Source organism: Netta rufina, assembly GCF_964035555.1.
Source record: "Netta rufina genome assembly, chromosome: 2".
In the NCBI taxonomy this organism is placed as follows: Eukaryota; Metazoa; Chordata; class Aves; order Anseriformes; family Anatidae; genus Netta; species Netta rufina.
The window spans coordinates 34480913-34497724 of NC_140124.1; the positions used below are offsets into that span (position 1 = coordinate 34480913).

The window sequence follows — 16812 nt, forward strand, 5'->3', positions numbered from 1 at the left end:
TGTCTCACCAAATTAAGGACATTCAAAGCAGATGAGAAAGCATGGAGAGCACTCCATCAGCAAAAAGCTTTTTCAAAGGGAGAGCAGACAAAGAAATCTCTGCCACAGAGAAAGAAAGAGACCTTTATGCCTGCATAACCCTTCAGAGAGAAGAGCAAGCTACAGAGGAGCAGAAAGCGATTAGCCCAAATTAAAGAACTTCCTAAAGCAACACAACTCAGGACAGCAAAGGCACCACTATGCCACCATGCTCGCGTAACTTTCGTGGATAATGACAAGGCTTTCACATGAATCCCGAAGGGGGAAGATAGTGCTAATAAACTACCTGCCCTCCAAAGGCAGAGTGATGATTATAAGGGAAATCAATACACAGCATCATGAGAGAAGTATACAGACCTGCTGTGAAAGCTCGTAACAGGACTCAGCTCAGAGGAAAATGTAGGACTCTGAAAAGTTCTGCATTTACAGGACTGTTAACGTCTCTTGTAAGATTAATTTTATCAGGCTCTTAGAAGGGAAAATAAATGAATGAAAGAACATACAAACTCCTGTAGTATTTTTTCTATTGAATTCTCTTACATTCATCCATGACAAACCTCCACTAGCACAGTCAGATCCTGTCAGTTACTCAGAAACATTAACAAAAATGGAAGAAATACAGAAATGATCAATAAAAACAATCAGAAACGGTCAGAGACAACGATATTCCTTTGCACTGAGACACTGTAAAGATGAGGGCTGTTTAATTTATAGGTGTTTAGGAGGAAGCATGTCACACATGCAGTGAACAGAACAAAGCAGGTCAGCCCAGTGCTACTATATGCATCCTGTTTTATAAAGGAAGGAGGGGATTTGCAGTGAAATGAAGAGAGGTAAAACTACAAAGCCTTTAATGGGAACAGCTTTTACATGTAGTGGAAAATTAGCCTGTAGAAATCACATACTCACAGAATGATTATAGGAAAATGTGGTAAAGAAATTGAAATAAGATCCGACTTTATGTGCAGTCACGTTAGCCAGGACATTTTTGAGAAGGTTTATGTACCATTCCTCCTTACCGAGCAACTCTAGCTCTGACTGCCAGCAGCAAAGAAAAAGGAACAAGAAAATGTACATGCACCTTATTCCATAATTATCTGTGTCGAGAATCCTGTTATGTTACACCTGCTATTGGCCACTTTCAGTCCTATGAGAAAGGACTACATAAGTCTCCAGCTTTAACTTCAAAGGCTATTTTTACTTCCATAAACAGACATCTACCATTGCTCAGACATTAAGAAGTTGAAAGCTAGGCTCCACTGTACTTATTCTTGCTGGAAAGTCCTTAACTTTGATGCTATTTCCTCCACTTAACCTTGTCAATGGCACTGAGTTAAAGGAAGATAGTACAAATTGAAAAAATGAGGCAAGACATGCATTGTTTGAGACTAAACATGAAACAAGTCATGTTGTTTCTGAAGCTTAAAAGACGTGACACGAAATGTGAAAAGAAGTAGAAAAACAAATGAAAAAAGAGCAGAAAAATACAGAACATTAACAACAACCATGTGTTTATTATCAGCTAGCAAGACATAGGAATTTCCATCTAGAAATCATGTAAGCAGGCTATCGGCTATACGCCTACACAGTCAAATAGCTTTAATTGCACCTGATTTCCTTGAATTACAGTTCTATTACGACCATGAAGTCAATGCCCTCTAGTGTATCTCTGTGTTCACTATATATGTGAAGTGTGTTCACATTTTAGATTTATTTTTTTTCAGGTTATGTGGTATTTATGTATTTTCCTGAACCAGTATGCTTCCTTAATATCAGAAGTCAATTGACAGAGAATGATGGAGATTATTTTCTGTATTTCTTAGCCAAATCAAGCACATCCTGGGTTCAAATCCCAAATGTACTTCAATTGTATCTTGTTTCTTTCTACATCACTCTTTTCTGACTTCCAGCCCTACGCAGCCCATCCGATTTCCCTGCATTCTTGCATAACATCCCCTGAAACCTTCTTTAAGTTAGGGAGTTTATCTGAGGACAGGGAAGAAAGAAAAAACAGGTGATATTGCAGAGGAGAGTTACTACCTTTTCTCCTCCCCAAGCCCATTTCAATGTATTTTCAAAATTGACATCTGAAAGTATTTGACCTGAAATAAAGCAAAGCCACAGCCAGAAAACACAGTAAGGACATTTCTGCAACTATTCAGAGAAAAATCTATACAAGAAAGTGTAAATGAGACAAAAGAGTTTAAATTCTAGTCCTATGCTCTATGAGTAATTCTTTTCTTAGCATAGCTGCGGCCTAAACATCCCTAGTTGACTGTACATTTGGATCCAGTTCACTGTCCCTGCTAATATGTACAGTGAAGAGAACAGCACAGGCCAAGGGTCGCTAGGTAGAAGTAAAATTGCAGAAAAAGACCTGGACAACAGATTCATGAGGATCACCTGAGTGCTCTTGCTGCTTGAGGTTCGTTGTGTACAGAGCTGTACTAGCAAGAACTAGGAGATTGTAGTAGGAGATTGATGAAAGTCATTCTTCATTTTGGCATTTGGGAGAATGGCCAGTAGAAGGCAAAGAGCCACCAAGACTGCTGCGGGCTGGAGAATGTCATGTATGAGAAGAGGCTCAGAGAATGGGTTTGTTCAGCCTCAAGAAAATACAGCTAAGGGAGGACCTTATGGCTACCTGCAGCAGGAAGAGGCAGGCTGTTCTGTACGATGACAGGATGAACAGGCAAGAGAGAACTTAAACAAAGGAAAAATCCCATTAAAGATTAAGGAGAAAAAAAAAATCATCATGATAGTGGTCAAGCATAAGAACAGGCTGCCCAGAGGGGTTATGGAATCTCCATCTCTGGAGACATTCCAAACTTGAACAGACACGGATTACAAACAAGTTGATCTAACATTGAACTTGGATCAGACTTTGAAAATTGGCCCTGCCTGGGGTCAGATGACCTCCTGTGGACTCCTGAAACCTCAATTATTCTATGAGCCTATAACTTATGCAAACAGATGAAAAAGCATTACTACCTCAGAAGTGCTACATTTCACAACACAAGTAACTATCAAGGCAATAGAGACTATACAACATCAACACCTTTGTTGATGGAGGGGAATGAAAAACCATTGCACAACAATTCTTTTCACATCTGAATGGTGTGTCACAGAAAATGAACTTTATACTTACCAAACTGGCCATTGCACTTTATGAAGAGTTCAATCACACCATAGGCAATGGTGGTTGCAGGAGGAATCTCAAGGATCACACTAGTATCCTTCGCTGTACTTACACTGTCACTCACTGAAACCTAGGAGACATTTATTCACTGTTTATTCGATTTAACTGTTGTGTAGCTTAAACACAAAATTGAGTAAGGGAAAAAAAAACACAGAGAAAGAACATACTTTACTCTATTATGTCTAACTAAAGCACATCTAATATCTAACATCTGAAAGAAGCACAAAACGAGCAGTGAGGTAAAAGCACTGAAGTGCCGAGAGCAGCTCCCAAACTCTCAGCTACCCTGTTCAAATACAAAGTTGACCTTCAGGTGCAGCTTTTGCCATGTGAATCAGAAACTCTGTTGCTACGAAAGTGGCACCCACTTCAGTATCCTGCCCTACCCTCTTCTATCCTGACACCCTTTTTGCCCAACTGGGGACTGGTACCAGGACAATGGCACTTGCAGAGATGGTTGTTGAACTCCAGGTGTCTGCCACTGGAGACTCCCTGTACACAAAAGTGATTCATCTGAAGCTTTGAAAAAAATTATGCAGGATGAGCACATGTTTTGACTTTGGTAATTCCCTCTCAATTCACTAGCAATTTTTCAGATGTCCTCACTACGCAGTTAATCTCTACTCCCATGATAGAAAACAAGCAGCTTCTCAAGAAGCATTAAAACTCACTGCAAACATTTTTGATAAATGATTGGCTTTTCAACTGAATTTGCCTCATCAAATGCTTTCTGCTCTTCAGCTTTCACTGAATTGGTGGTTTATGGTCTGCTGTAGGCAGGAATCTCAAGGAACTGAATCATAATGCTACAATATTGATTGAAATCCCATTCCAGGCTCACACTAAAAGATGACACCTTTTGCCAGTGCAGCAACAGGAAAGGCAGTTTGTATTTCTGAAGTTTCACAATGAAGTAATGCAGTGATTTCTTAAAATTGAGTTTAACATGGTAGGGAAAAACGAAAAATACTCTGAAGTCTATTTGGCACAGAGAAATCAGAGTTTCTTCACAGATAAACTGCAGGTTTAACTAGACAATTATTCTATTCCATACAGATCTTTTAGTATCTTTTACCTTTACGGTTTTTGTACTGCATCCCAGCAGACCACTGATTTTTTCTTCTGTCTGGATATGTTCAGCTATCGTGCACTTTTGAGTTGTTACTATCTTCTCTCTCAAGATGCACAGTACTTCACGTTTTCTTTCTATTACTTGTTGCAGTAAACTACTGTTCATATTTATCATTCTGAAACAAGAAGAGACACCATTAACAAAACTGCTAGGACATAGAAAAGACATATTCTTAATTGTTTGAAGACTTTTAATCTGCAATTTTTACTCAGAAAAAAAAAAAATCGTTCAAAATCCTTACCACACACACAAAAAAAACATGCAAGCACATAACATGCAAGAAGATTCTTGCTCCAAATTCTGAGTCACCAGTTTTTCCTTGAGGGATGAAGGCTGAGAGGGACAGCTTGAAGCCAACTCTCACAGTTTGCTATAGGCCTGTTCTGGTCTTCACTTAAACCCTAGCCTGGTTGAGAGGATCAGCATTGACCACATACTTCAGAGGTGGGAGACAAAAGATTTCATGGATGTGGGAATTAAAAAAAGTTCCTATAAAAAACACCACCCACTATGAACTCCTGTGTTAATTAACTGTATGACCTCATGATTTAAAATTAATGACTGGGACTGTCGTTGTCAAAAGAAAATATTACTTTGAGAGGGACAAAATCATCCCTGCTACATAACATAATTCAGCATTTCTTTAAATGTTGCTGAAGTTGTTCTCCAATAAGGTATTTTTTAGAATACGCAGAAGAAAGAAAACGTCCCAGAAACTATAAGAGAAAATTATTTTCTAAGAACAGAAAACAAAATTTACTACCCTGTCTTCTGGGGTGTTAACAGCCTTTCTGATAAGTTACAGCAACTTAACTGTATTTGACTGATTAAAATGTGTCAATTATGTTATACTTTTGCAATATACCCACTGGAGAGGTCCTCACGTTGGATGTCGTATTTCCTAAGAACAGGCATCTCTTGCAAGATATCTGGAAGATTAAAACATTGCTACCCCTGGCTGAAGTCTTTTCTTCTCTATTTTACTGTAAATGGCTTTTCATGGGGCTAAATGGCAATTCCCCAAAAATACGATGGAAAGATGTGTTCTGATTCTACTTTATTTAAATCAAGATATCTCCACTTTTAATTAAAAGGGTTTAGATTTATTAGATTCTGGAGTTTTGGATTTATGCAGTCTGTATAAGTCTGAAGTCAGCTTGGCTCTTTATTAAATTAAAAATATCCTCAGGCAATTTTTGATCTCTGGAGAGTTACATGCTTATATGAAAGTTCAATCAGTTGGAATGAACTGTCTGGAAACCTTAAAGTTGATTGTTTAAACAAGGGAAAGAAAATACCTCTGAAGCAATGCAGCAGCCACTAGAAAATCACCCCCAAACATTCCTGAGATTATTAATACAACTTTTCTTTTCGTGTGGTGCAAAGCCATGCTTTATGCTTGGAATGCAATGAATCTTTGGATTAAGAAAGATTGAAGAAATGTCAGGCTATCACAAACACCGCTGCTCTCAGAAGTGTCTGCCAAACTGGAGCTATTAATTATCAGCGCATCTTATAGAAGACCACCAAGCCTATCATATCCTTCACGGTATTTATTTATGATTCTGAAGAGGTGGGCTGAGCACCCCGAAAATATAAATTAAGTCACAGACAACTTGAAGTTCTAACATACGACCCAAGAAGCCACAAGTGAAGAAATATAATGAAGAAGTACAAAAGCAATTTGTCAGTTGCTTTCCTATGCCATATTTTTTGCCTGCTTTAGAGGGTGACAAACTTGTGAGTAAGAGCAAAAGAAACAAAACAAAGGCAGAAAGCCACAGATTTAGCAGGTTTGAAGTTTCTGAATGTACATTAACATAAAAGGGATATCAAAGCCTGATTTAATCCTATCCAAATGAATAACCACAATAATTCAGAGACTTTCTCTTCCATTTCCTTCTACAGCATTCTGAGGTGGGACTGGCTCAGATCCCCTTACGCTCCTGGCTCTGAAGTTCAGCAGAAATGCCTCTCCCCACTGGGTTTAGGGAGTACAGGATGGAGAGTTTAAAGCCACACACCCTTATGAACAGTTAGCCTTTTCTTTAAATGCTCTCCTCCAGACTTCTGGCACTGAGCTTTCTGCCCTGAAGTGCCTTGGGCCCTGGTGTTTTGTGCGCGGGCACATCACGGGTGTCACAGCACAGCCGACGGAAAAAAACGCTCTGCGCTTCTCGCCAGAAAGCACAGGACAGTGACTCAAACAGGAGGCAACACGAGGTAAAACAAATACCTGGCTTATCTAAATTATCCTTGAAAAGAGGCATCAAGGACAAAATGCCACAGGGTTAAAGTTTGACAGTCGAAGCTAAGCCTAAAATATTGCAGGGCAATGGCTGCTGAATCTACGGGTGTACTTTTGCAAGGACTGAACTCATTTGCCACCACAGCTCTCTCAATACCAAGCACAGCAAGATGAGCGAGATGGCTGAGTTAAACCCCTGAGAACACAGGCATGCAGGCACATGGAAGCAAATTTTCTTTAAGCAGGTCACTTTTCAAAGCTATTATTTCTGCTCTGCAACCCCCACTCTTCCCATCTTTCACCATCTATTGTGCAGGAGCGCTCAGCAGCCTGGTGTGACCTGTGCTGTTACTGCACTCTCTCCCCACTTGAGAAGCTGAAGTACACAGAAGAAAACACTATCAAGTAAAATGAGATGTTGGTTTGCTATTATCAATGCACACAGTATAAAACTGGATAAATATAGATCAATTAAAAGATAAGAATGATGGTTTTCCGTTTGATAGCTTGTTCTTCTTAAACAACCTTCCTGAGGCCAATGATTTGCTATGCTGGAAGCTCCACAGGTCAAACACGAGCAGAAAAGAATCCGAGTTCTCCTCTCACTCTTTACATCTGATTGGATTTAATGCTTCCACTACCCTACAATGCAAAGGCTTCCATCACTATTAATCAAACTTCTTCTTCTTGCATGAGGAAAGGAGTGGAGAAGAAACAGGCACAAAGGCAATTTGCTGCAGATCAGAAGCAGGAAAAAAAAGAAGAAAGGGAGAAACCAACGGAAGGCAAGAGAAGTACAGACAACACCTGGCTGTCACTGCTTAATGCTTGTTCTTCTAAAACCCACAGCCGAGACTGAGGGTCTTCCCTGCAGGGCAGGTCTCTGGCCAGACTATTCACAGCAGAACAAGGCCAGGACTGTCCTGCCACCAAACCCTGCCCAGGCTTCTCAGTACTGTGTCCCACAACCCTCACAGCAACACGCTGACCGATTCACTACAGCTGCCTACAGGAACTGTTTCAGCTGTGGGTGCTGTCATCACAGTGCAGTCAGCTCTGTTGCCTGCCTGCTCAAACCCTCCCAGTCCAAGCTATCCATGCAAGTGAAGAACCTTTTCTGTCCTGCACAGGGCCACGCCAGCTCAACACACCTCCCCACCCAGCTGCCCAGACATGGGTGGCCTGCTCTCAAACCTCCAAACACAACTTCTTCCCCAATATCCACATGCCTGTCTTCAAAACATCTCTCAACTGCTTTTCCAGAAATCCTCTGCTTGTTCAGTCTTCTCCACTTCGTTTGTAACATGCGACAGTAGGCTGATGTCTCCCAGCCAAACGCTGCTTGTTGCATGGCATCAGCCTTTACCCAGCTTTGTTCCTTCTCAAATAAAGACCTCTAAAACAGTGCCAGAGTAAAATTTATCAGCCCTCGCTCAGGCACTGCACAAGAAGCACAGACGCACTTCTGTTGTTAACCTGTTTCAAATGTAACCTCTCTGACCCACTTTTTACTGTCGTACCAGAACAAAGTATCTGCTACATCAGCTTATTGATGGCATTTCACAATTTTCCCCACAGAATAACCTGGCAATTACTTTGTAGAACAACTTCCTCAAGAATACCAAAGACTTGTGAGAGTGCAAGTGACAGACAGCTTCTCTATTTTCTATTCAGCATCCTCCTGATGTTTTAAATCACAGACACACAATTGATTTTACTTAATGCTGTCTCCCAACATGCTGCAACTTTGAATTGCTCACGTGGCACATTTGGTAGAAAAATGATGAATGTTCGTCTCATCATACTCATAAATGCTTAAGTTGTTATAAAGAATAAATAAAACATCTGCATCGGAGTGAGACTTCAAGAATGGCCAAGACATTGAAAACAGGAACCACAGAATGGCTCGGGTTGGAAGGGACCTTAAAAATCATGGAACTCCTGCCCCCTGCTGTGGGCAGGGATGCCACTCACTAGATAAACCACTAGTTTAAAGCATAGGACTCTGCCCTAAAATCAGTATTTTTCAGTACTCTGAACTAGCAGGCACAAAGTAATACAAAAAGCAAGAATAATGTGTCATAAAATATGTGAAGCTCATAAACCTAGAGGGACCATTTATTTTTCTGTTGCATATTATGTTAATAAGTGTGTTCTGTATGCAAAGTGACACTGCTTTTGCAAATCAGGAGGGATCTCATCCTACATCCTTCAGCTGTCATCCCTTTTCTGAAAAGGAGAGCCAATGCAGCATCTGGAATCTAATTAAGGATCAGCAGAATTATCCTTTTTAAGGTTCACCTGAGAACTGACAAGAAACCAATTTGCTGCCACTCAGCACTTCCAGCTTTCTGAACCCTGAAGACTCACACGACAGTACACAACATGTATCAGCTTTGACATTTTTGGGTGTGCTTTCTGTTATTTATCTCTAACTTTAATTTAACAGCCTAATATAAGAACACTTTCAATTGCAATTTGATTTAGAGCAATTATGGTTTTATTATTTCTATAACAAGCACAAGCAACGTATGTAATTAGATGAAATCAAGAGCACTTAGCTGACCCTCATCCCAAAAGGACTGACCAGTAAACATCCTCTTAGTACCTTAACACTTTGCATCCCAAATCACTAACTTCTAGGCAACAACACTCCTGCATGCTGAATGCCTGAGTTCCACATGATGCTCCATGAAGGAGACGAAAGCTAGAACCCATGGATGAGTTCTCTCACAAATCATAGAATATTTATGAATTAGTGACTAGCATTTTATTTGTAAGGAAGTGCCACAATTTCCAGTAAGCCTCAGAATTATGCTGAAGAAAAAATAATAAAATTAAAATTCTGCTAGCCTCATCACTTTCAGTGACCCAACAAAAGCCACTCACTCTATCAATTACACCATTTGCGTCACAAGCTTTAAATAAGCTCTGAGCATCTACTCCATGAACCAAAAACTAGCTCCTTGCATAACAGCACACACACACACATTAAACTGGACTATATCACTGCCAGACCCACTTAACAGTCCTGTGGGACTGTGTATATGAATATCTTCTTCATCAGATGTCAGCATCTCAGCCTGTTTCCTAGTCTATCATGCGAGCAATTCAGTGGCACCTTTCAGGTCCTTACACCAAAAAAATGTGTTTCAGCAAGCAACTTATTTACAGTCATATATACTTACATAATCTTCTTCTGAGTGTAGAAAATAATTGTAAGTATTTAGTTGCATTCAGGATTATAACCCCAAAATATGTTGAGGTAAATCTGATTTTCTACAGGAAGATTATTTATTTGAACAGAGCAGATCACACTCCAGAAAACCAAGTGAAAGCTCATTGTTCTAAATAGAAGTTATTCTAGCATATTCTTCTGTAGCACCCTATCTAGTCTTAGAAACAAAATTCTAAATCTTGACTGATGTTATTTTTTTGACACTAGATGCACATAGATTTTGCAGGTCTGGTTCACACATTTATTCCAGACTAAATCTTTCTTGGCCATTGCAACGCCCGTGTTTGAAGCATACCTGTCCTTGACATCTTTCATAAGCTGCTGCAAGTCAATTTCCTGCTTCCTCAGGTTTCCAAAGGAGGACTGGCTTTCCACGTAGCCCTTCCCTCCAGCTCCCAGGCTGATCTTTCCAAATGAAGTTTCAATACTTCCTTGAACGAAGTCTTCAAATTTCCCCATGTATTTTGCGAAGTCAGACTCCACAATCACTAGGAAAAGAATAAAAGTAATTTCTACCCATGAAGACAAATGCTGAAACAGTCCTGAAGTCATTAGAAAAACAAGAACTAACAGAAAACACAAACAGTTGATGTTAACGAAGGCAAGAACAGTACTTAACAGGTAAATAGGGAAGTTCACAGCTCTGCAACTTTTGCTTCCTCCATATTTTTATCGTCTTTGCTCAGCTATCGTCTACGTTTTGCCATTTTAGGAAAACATCTGGTGAATGAAATGCTGAGCTCAGATGCTACGGAAGACTTAAGAAGCATGACAGAAATTAACTTCAGGAACAAGGGAGAACTATGAAGTAGATCTGCCTATAATAGGTTTAATATTTTTCCATTATCTTGACATATCTCATCATAACCCTGTCCCAAAGCTCACTGAAAACCAGTGGAAACATCTAATTGGCTTAAATCAAACTCTCAATCTCTTATGTCAATAAACCAGAGAACAGACTCAGAATCAGCTTATTTTCTGAGCTAGCTACAATTAAAATCTACGCATAAGTACTTATCTGTTTATCTATATTCAGAATTATGTCATGCCCAGAAATACAGGATTCCAGACCATTACCTGTTTAGCACTGGATGGAGAAATAAATACAAGGATAAGTGTTTTTTAACTGTCTGTGCAAGAAGAAAAGAAGCCGTGGTAACACCTGCAAGCATTTTCTGGTCTGCTACCACCAGCAGAACAGTTGGTTCAGTGCTTTTTTACCTGGAGCACTGCAGAGTTTCATGCTACTGTCACATACTGAAAACTCCCCAAAATACTCTAGTGGAGCTCCTGAGGCCACACACAGCACAACACAGCAGCACTGTGTGGCTCGACAGCTATCAGCACTCAGTTGCAGTAGTCCATCTAAACATTTTTTTAAATGTTTCCTAGTATTATTCTAGCTAAATGAACAGTCAAGTGAGAAAAAGATGCAGCCATCTCATTCCTAAGGATTGAAAATACTTCAGAGCATTCCTCTGAAAAGAGCCCCCTGGTAACGTGACTGAGAATAACAAAAAAAAAAAGATTCAGCTTCACACACTTTTTGTGTACAATAACAGTACTGCCTGAGTAGGGCTTTACCTGGTTTTATAGGTTTGTCTTCTGTAAGCACATCACTCAAGGAGACTGTCAAGAAATGATACTTGGGCTTCTGCCAGCACCAGAATGTCTTCCTCTTTGTAACCAAGCTGAGAAGCTGCAGCTTGTCCGAGGCATTCAAGTGAGAGACAGGGATTAAGTCACCTCCACTGTCTGTTTCTCTCACAAAATTCTTTGTTGCTTTTGCAAACATCTTGGAGAATCGTTTAGAGCCTGCAAGAATAAATCTATTTTTCAGAACTACAACAGGAAAGTACAAATATTTACATTTTCACTTTAAGAAGTTCTGCACAGTATTAATATAGGAACAGTTAGTGTTTTCACCCCATCTTTGCCACTCTGAGCTGGGAATCATGACACTTCAAGCAACTTCCCTCAAAGTAAAAAAGTTTTCACAGTAACAGATGAAACAATTTTAGTTTAAATTTTAAGTAAGCAACAGTGAATAAGAACAATGCACTGCAAACACGATATGGAAGGCTTAAACATTACAATAATCATGAAATTCATGAGCACACGGATAGTGAAGACAGCAAGATATGTGAGAAAGGAAATATTAAAATCTACAGCTGAACAATTCCTTCAAAGAACACCCATGGATAATTCATTTGCTACGGAGGAAAACAAACAAACAAAAAAAACCTTACATAACCTACCTGAAGTTCTAAGAAAAAGTATCCAGTAATGAACACCCTGAGGAGACTTCTGAGGATCAGAAGAACACAGGTGCAGTGGCAGAGGATTAATGCCTCTCAACCGATTTCTTCATTTATTACCTAACATAAAATTGTCTTATTCCATAGAAGGTAATTGAATATTATTCATACAGATTATCTTGATTGTTTTAAGTGTGTTAACACATACAGGGATAGTAAAAATTCCTTTATAAAAAGCAACAAATATTGCTTTTTATACTGGCAGCTTTGTGACTAAGTTTTCTTTCTGAACTCCGCCCCTGGAAAGTCCTGTTTCCTTTTTTTCCATTCTGAACCTTTTACCTCCAGTGTTTTCCAATTTTCTGGTTCCCATTAGAGTAACTACAGCTAAATAAAATATGTTGCTTGCAACTGTTATTCATATCTGCTAAACAGCTTACTTACATTATCTTATTCTAGCTCTTAAATTTGTCTTAAAATTAAAAATACTGGCATCTCTTCTTGCGTAAGGTTTCCCTTACCCCAACCACTGCATTTTGCTCTATTAACAAGAAAGTTGACTTAACTCACAGAAAACATGGTAAAAATGACCATTCAGAAGTGCTAAACATGCAAATCTAAAAAACTTTTTTTAGTCTCATCAGATTTTTTTCCAGCTGTTTTACCTGGTATTTCTACTTTTTTTTTTTTTTTTTTTTTTTTTTTTTTTTTTTTTTTACATTTGGCAGCATTCCTTTGAACCCTCCAGCTGACAGTGTAAAGTTCAACTATGAGCCTAAGATGTCCTAGCTGCCCATTTTGTTTCTTTAAAATAGGTTACCCACATGTTTTTCATTAATTAATCACCTGTCCTGCTCCAAAGAGATTAGTTAGACTTGTCCATTACAAACACAGGCCAGAATTAGCTAAGACAGATTTCAAACAACCAAAAAAATATTGCAATGACCATTCACAACTGAGGGAAAATGGCAAACCAATATACTAGCAGTTGGAATACAGGCGTCATGTTTTAGTATCAGGTGGAGGAGAGAAGAAAACCTTTCTTTGCAGATGGAAGCTTAGCTTTCCCCAAATCCCATTTCAGATAATATTTCACACAGTATTTACCAATTCATGTTAAGCTTCCTATGAAACCCCCATTGCCCACTCTTAGTTCTCCACATAAACAAGTAAAGGGCATTTCCCAATAACATTTTGAGGGAAAGGACTGGAACAATGTCAGTCTCCTAACATTTTACTCAAGTCTACTGTGGATTTCATTATAAAAAGAGGCTGCAACAAACTCACAGCACAGTCCCAGCTATACACACTAGGAGTATTTCCACTGACTTTCTTTTTCCCTTACCTTTTCCTAGGCTCTAAACCAAGTTTGATTTTTGCATTCTTATGTTTCTTCTCCATAAATTTCCCCCATTTTAATCTCAGTGTAACGTAGTTTTACTAAGCAATGTAGCTCTACTGCAGCAGAGAAAAAAAAAAAAAAAAAAAAAAAAAGAAAGAAAACAGCGAGGGTTGAGGGTTTGGGGACTTCTTTTATATGACTTTATATTTCACAACTAACCAGATGACTGATTTGTAATGGAGGGGACCATCATCACAATTTGCCCTGCATTAGCTGCTGTTCCCTTTCTTCAAGCATTTCTGTGCTTTATATGATTGATTGCTCATTCACTCTGATCCCATTTCTACACAATAGACTCACGTGGGCATACGGTCTTAAATGGAAAAGGCCCCCTAATTCTAAGGAGCTTATGAGAAGAGATATTGGAGAAGAAAAAAAAAAAAAAAATGTTGTTGTGATTTGTCTTTCTGTTCCACACTCACTACATTTTATAAGACTCCTTTCTGATTCATGGTGGTTTGACTTCACAAACAGTTACCAGGCTTTTGATGGGTAAAAAGAATATCTGAGAAAGACCACAGAGTGCACATGAAAACTGCAGAAACTTACGAGGTAGGATACCTAGTATTGTCTTTACAATCAGGATGACAATATCAACATCTCCTACACATCACTGCGTTGGGAATGTCTTTGCAATGAGTGTATTTGCTGGTGCAGCAGTACCATAATAATATTCTATCCAAATTACATTTCTTTGGGTATTGTGCCTTTAATGTTCATTATAAAATGCACCCAAGTATCTTGTTTCACTTGTTCACAAAAAGACAGAGTACTGGGAGTTAATGCAACTACCAGGATCGAGGGCATCCTGACCAAATGCTCACAGAGTTGTTACAGACACAGCATTAAGAAAACTCTCCTTTTGCTGTTTCTTGCTCTGAAAAGCTTTGTTAGAACCATGCTTGGTTTGTGAGAATTACAAAGGAAGGTATCAAAGCTGGTAGGAAAAGCCTGTCAGAGTGAATTCACTCTTGCAGATTGATAGTTAGGTGTGAAAGCAGAAAAGGATGGAGGAGTAGCTTCCTCGCCTACCAAAAAATTTTAAATTAGCCTGAACCTGGGCTATGGGCAGATTATTCAATGAACAGGATGAGATCATGTAAAGATATTTACATGATATTTATAGCAACTTTACCAATTATTTAAAGAAACAAACCTTACCCTGCTTTCATTTATCACAGCTCCATAACTCGATATAGTAGATCATTAAATCTGAAAACACATTTAATGAATAATCAGATTTTACCTTTCTCAGCACAGAAGAGCAAGTTCTGAACAGCTGCCCAATATTTCTGACATTCTGTATACACATGCACTTTACAAAACATACCAATAAACCCCCCCAAACCAACATCTTTTTTCCATCCAATGTAAGATTACCCAGAACACCAGGCACAGTCCACAGGCAACCTGGGAAGCGAGTGGACTACCAAACAGGTCACCTTTTGTCGTAAAGGCATGCTAAGGACAACTCACAGACCGAAGAGGCCCAAGCAGTAGGCATGCAGTCAGAAGAGCTGCCAGACTTTTAACTTTACCATGTGTCACCCTCTGAATTCTAACCAAGTCAGAGCTTGTCCTGAACGGCTCCTGAAGTCAGCAAGAGATGACAAGCAGTACGTGCATTTTATTACAAAGCCTTATTTTTGCCTGCTTTCCAGGCAAGTTATATTTAAACAAAAAGCCACAAAAGCTCACAAGCTCTCTCTTCTAAGCCTTGAGGATCTTCCAGCACGTGCCTCTGATGACTTGGTGCCACACAACCTACCCTGGATTTAACATGTCCAACCACAAGGACCATGGTGCCCTCACCCCAGGGACAGATGCCACCATCCCGTGAGGTCCCATTTTGGGGAGCCTCGTCTCACAGCACCCCACAGCTGCACACCTGGGGATGCCGGCCCTAAGGGATGAGGCGCTTCGTGTGGGCATGCAGCCATGTGCCGCCCTCACCAAGCCTGGCACTGAAGCAGCTGCAGCGGGCACCCAAGGGCTGCGCTTCCCCTCCGATGCTGACGTGCCACGCGTGATTTGCACTGATTCAACCTCTAGGGTTTGCGGTTTGGGCTTTGGGTTTTTTTTCTTCCTTAAAGCAGCTGGGTGACACACGGGCAGGCACGGAAGGGAAGCCAGACCCTGGCTTCTCCCCGAGGCTGCCACAGCGGTGCTGACAGGGGTGGCCCCGCGCATATGGGGCAGCGGGGCTTGGACGCAGGCTGTGGACCCCACTACAGCCCCACTCCTCCAGCCCCCTGGCGGGGAGAAGAGGGCTCAGTAGGGGCACTGCTGGCACCGCCAGCCCCTCCGCCTCCCTGGGCCCACCCCGGTACTCACGGCTGCCCTGCTGATCCCCGCTGCCGCGCCCCGGGGATGTACCGCGCCGCGCCCCGATGTGATGCAAGGCGCAGAGGGCGATGCCCCGAGGGGAGCCTGGGGCAGCACTGGGAGCAGGGGGGCTTCTGGTCAGCTCCGAGGCACCGTGAGCATGGGCGAAGCACCGCAAGCACAGGCGGCACCGTAGCGGGGTGAGGCAAGGCGAGGGGGAGCAAAGCCCCGCCCGGGTGCCCGCGCCCCGGGACGCGGGGGTGAGGCGGGACCGAGCGCCGCCGCCATTTTATGGCTCAGCGGCCGCCGTCCAGCACATGGCTGCGGGGTCTGGCACCCTGAGGGGGCTGTTGTTTGCCAGTGAAGCCCCAAAACAGCTTCCACAGAGTCCCTGGCTCCATCGCCTTCCTCGGGGATGTCTGTGCCTCTCACTTTCCTCAGGGGTTGAAGGGCAGCTGCGCTGGGGTCTGGGCTGCTGGTCGTGGTGGGCTCTGCCTGCTGAGCCCTGGTGCTGGGGGTGTCTGTGCAGCAGGGACCCCTGTGTGGTGGCATGGCCCTGACAGGGGCTGAGGTGGATTTGGTTTGATTTTCCTGTCAGCTCAGCCACAGGAGGCGACAGTTCATTTTGCTGGGTTACTTCCAGTCACATAACAAAGGCAGCTTTTCCCTGAGAACTGCCAGATGATGGCATTTTATGACATAATTACATACAAAATTCCTGAGATGTCCTCTCAAACCTGACTGGGATCACTGACAGTCAGAGGATCAGCAGCTTGTATATGAAATCTGCTGGAGGCAATGCCCCTGCCGCGTATGCAGCTGCAGATTTGCAACATTGAGGTCAATGCTGTAGGCATGGCTGGAGTCCAGTCAAAGCCCCAGTCCAAATGGGAGTTCCCAAGACAAGTTTTCTTCTTCTCAGTCTGGTTCAGGCCTTGAACAGCACTGCAAAATGAGAAATGCGGTCAATG

The 16812-nt window shown here is 41.3% G+C and overlaps 1 protein-coding gene across 1 annotated transcript in view; it reads right to left on the reverse strand.

Annotated features, from left to right (window-relative positions):
* GSDME (gasdermin E) overlaps nucleotides 1–15891 on the reverse strand; it is a gene marked incomplete at its 3' end in the record, with an annotated part of 34316 nt that extends 18425 nt beyond the window's left edge. The window contains exons 1-5 of the mRNA XM_084281598.1: nucleotides 15851–15891; nucleotides 11441–11671; nucleotides 10152–10344; nucleotides 4314–4485; nucleotides 3188–3308 (exon numbers count right to left, since the gene is read on the reverse strand). Of these exons, the coding sequence (XP_084137724.1) occupies nucleotides 3188–3308; nucleotides 4314–4485; nucleotides 10152–10344; nucleotides 11441–11651 (697 nt within the window). The 5' untranslated portion in view covers nucleotides 11652–11671; nucleotides 15851–15891. The remainder of the gene's footprint in view (nucleotides 1–3187; nucleotides 3309–4313; nucleotides 4486–10151; nucleotides 10345–11440; nucleotides 11672–15850) is intronic.
* Between the last annotated feature and the right edge of the window lie 921 nt (nucleotides 15892–16812).